Below are 1,830 nucleotides of genomic sequence, written 5' to 3'. Positions count from 1 at the left end.
AAATGCTTGCTGAAATTGTTCCCAAGAAAAAAAATAGGTTGCAGGCATTTGCTTCCCAATTTGTACAANGCTTTCCAACCAAAGGAAGTGTTAAATATTCCCTTCATTAGGGAGCAAGTAGTTGTTGTTGGAAAGCTTATTGTTAATTTTCCTTTTGATATCGATAGCAATTTCATAGATACTATATTTGATAAAGGTATAGAGGTTTATAATTTGATTTATAACTATATCGAGAAAACTGAACATACCATTAATAGCACAGCAGCATTTATCAATTTATTATTTTCATTGTTGCTTGTAAATTTGAAAGAGTGTAGCAACAGAAAATACTTAGAGAGTTGTGAACAATCTCTAAACCAATTGAAAGAAATGAAAATTAATATGAGAAACACCTTTACGATAATTTTAGCAAACCAACAAACTGACAAAAGATGGGCCGAAACACATGCCAATGGGTTTATTTCAAAAGTGAAATCACATATTAACACATCGATTGTAACAAAAATTACTGATGATATAGAATGCAAGCTTAAGACAACATATATGGATCCCGAAACAACATCTAAGATAGCCTTTAAAATGAGCTTTGAAGAGAAGAATTGGGCTTACGTTCTTCGATTTGCTTTGAATACAAATGCTTTGCTAACAGAAATATTCGAAGACGACTTTAAAGAGAAAGTTATACATGCACTGAAATATCACAAAAAAGGATTCGAAGAACAAAAAGAAGTTTTACAGAACAGAATTGTAGACTCTATTCAGGAATGGAAAGGTCTATTTGTTAACTTTTCGGTGTTACACAGCAAGAAACTGTTCCCCATCTCATCTACCAACACTTTATAAGCTATATGAGTGGAGAAAAGGAAAGATTTGAAAAAATTCATACTCAACTTTCAAATGAATTGAACATCACCCTAAACAAGCCATTTAATCCACATTTCGATATTCAATCATTATTTCCAAAAGAAATAATCCATGATCAAATCAAAATATGTGATCCAAAAGTATTTTCTGAACAGTTAATTGAGTATATCATTGTACAATATAGAAAAGACATAACTGATATGACTTTGGAAAGTTTTAGTGAAAAAGCTTTGAATGATCTGAAAACACATCTTCGTCAATTCTCTATTGGCTGCCCAGAGTTATGTCCACTTTGTAATTCAAAATGTACTTCTAGTGATCCAAATCACGAGAAGCACGAATGTTCTTGCCATATTTTCCCTGCTTTTCACGGGTTTAGGGCTGTAGCAAACAAATCACCCTCATTATTTTGTTGTACCAGTGATATATGTAGCCAAAAACGATTTGAAACGAAACTCCAAACCGAATACTTGCGTAGGGATAAGTTTTTAGCGACCTATTATCCTTCATGGTCGGGTTTGAAGAATGAAACAATTGACCCTCTTTACGAAACTAAGCTTAAAAGAGCTTGGGTAAAGTGTAGAAAATACTTTTGTGATCGGTTTAATATGAATGATGATCTTGAAGAGACTCATCCTGATTGGATTGAGGCACATGGGGACCCTGAACCCAATTTGAAAGAATTGTACGAAGAGTATTTACAAAAGACTAATCCAGAGGAGTTAGTTAAAGAGAAGAGAGATAAACGAAAGAAAATGGCTAAATCTTTGAAGATTGAATTAAGTGAAGAAATAGATAGAAATTTGGTTAATATGGCTAATGTGAAAGATCAATTAATTAACTCAATTGTCAACCCTGTTGTTTATGACTTGACTAAGTATGGAGAAGTAACAAAAGAAACAAGAGACAATTTTTTGGCTATGGCCTTCAGAGGACCACCAGGACTGCCAAAACAACGGTTGCTAG

The 1,830-nt window shown here is 33.2% G+C and overlaps 2 protein-coding genes across 2 annotated transcripts; both read left to right on the top strand.

Moving 5' to 3' along the window:
* Positions 1-369: 369 nt before the first annotated feature.
* NAEGRDRAFT_76986 (uncharacterized protein) lies at positions 370-843 on the top strand (the record flags this gene model as incomplete). Its single annotated transcript, XM_002668058.1, has 1 exon — positions 370-843. The coding sequence occupies one exon, from the start codon at positions 370-372 to the stop codon at positions 841-843; it is 474 nt and encodes a 157-aa protein (XP_002668104.1).
* Positions 844-1,064: 221 nt separating this feature from the next.
* On the top strand, positions 1,065-1,751 carry NAEGRDRAFT_76985 (uncharacterized protein; the record flags this gene model as incomplete). Its single annotated transcript, XM_002668057.1, has 1 exon — positions 1,065-1,751. A coding segment is annotated over one exon (687 nt), but the record flags the coding sequence as incomplete, so codon positions are not given.
* Positions 1,752-1,830: the final 79 nt, after the last annotated feature.

Source organism: Naegleria gruberi (assembly GCF_000004985.1).
Source record: "Naegleria gruberi genomic scaffold NAEGRscaffold_778, whole genome shotgun sequence".
Lineage (NCBI taxonomy): Eukaryota > Heterolobosea > Eutetramitea > Acrasida > Naegleriidae > Naegleria > Naegleria gruberi.
The sequence above is the reverse complement of the archived record's forward strand: the minus strand, read 5'-3'. Positions and strand labels throughout refer to the sequence as shown.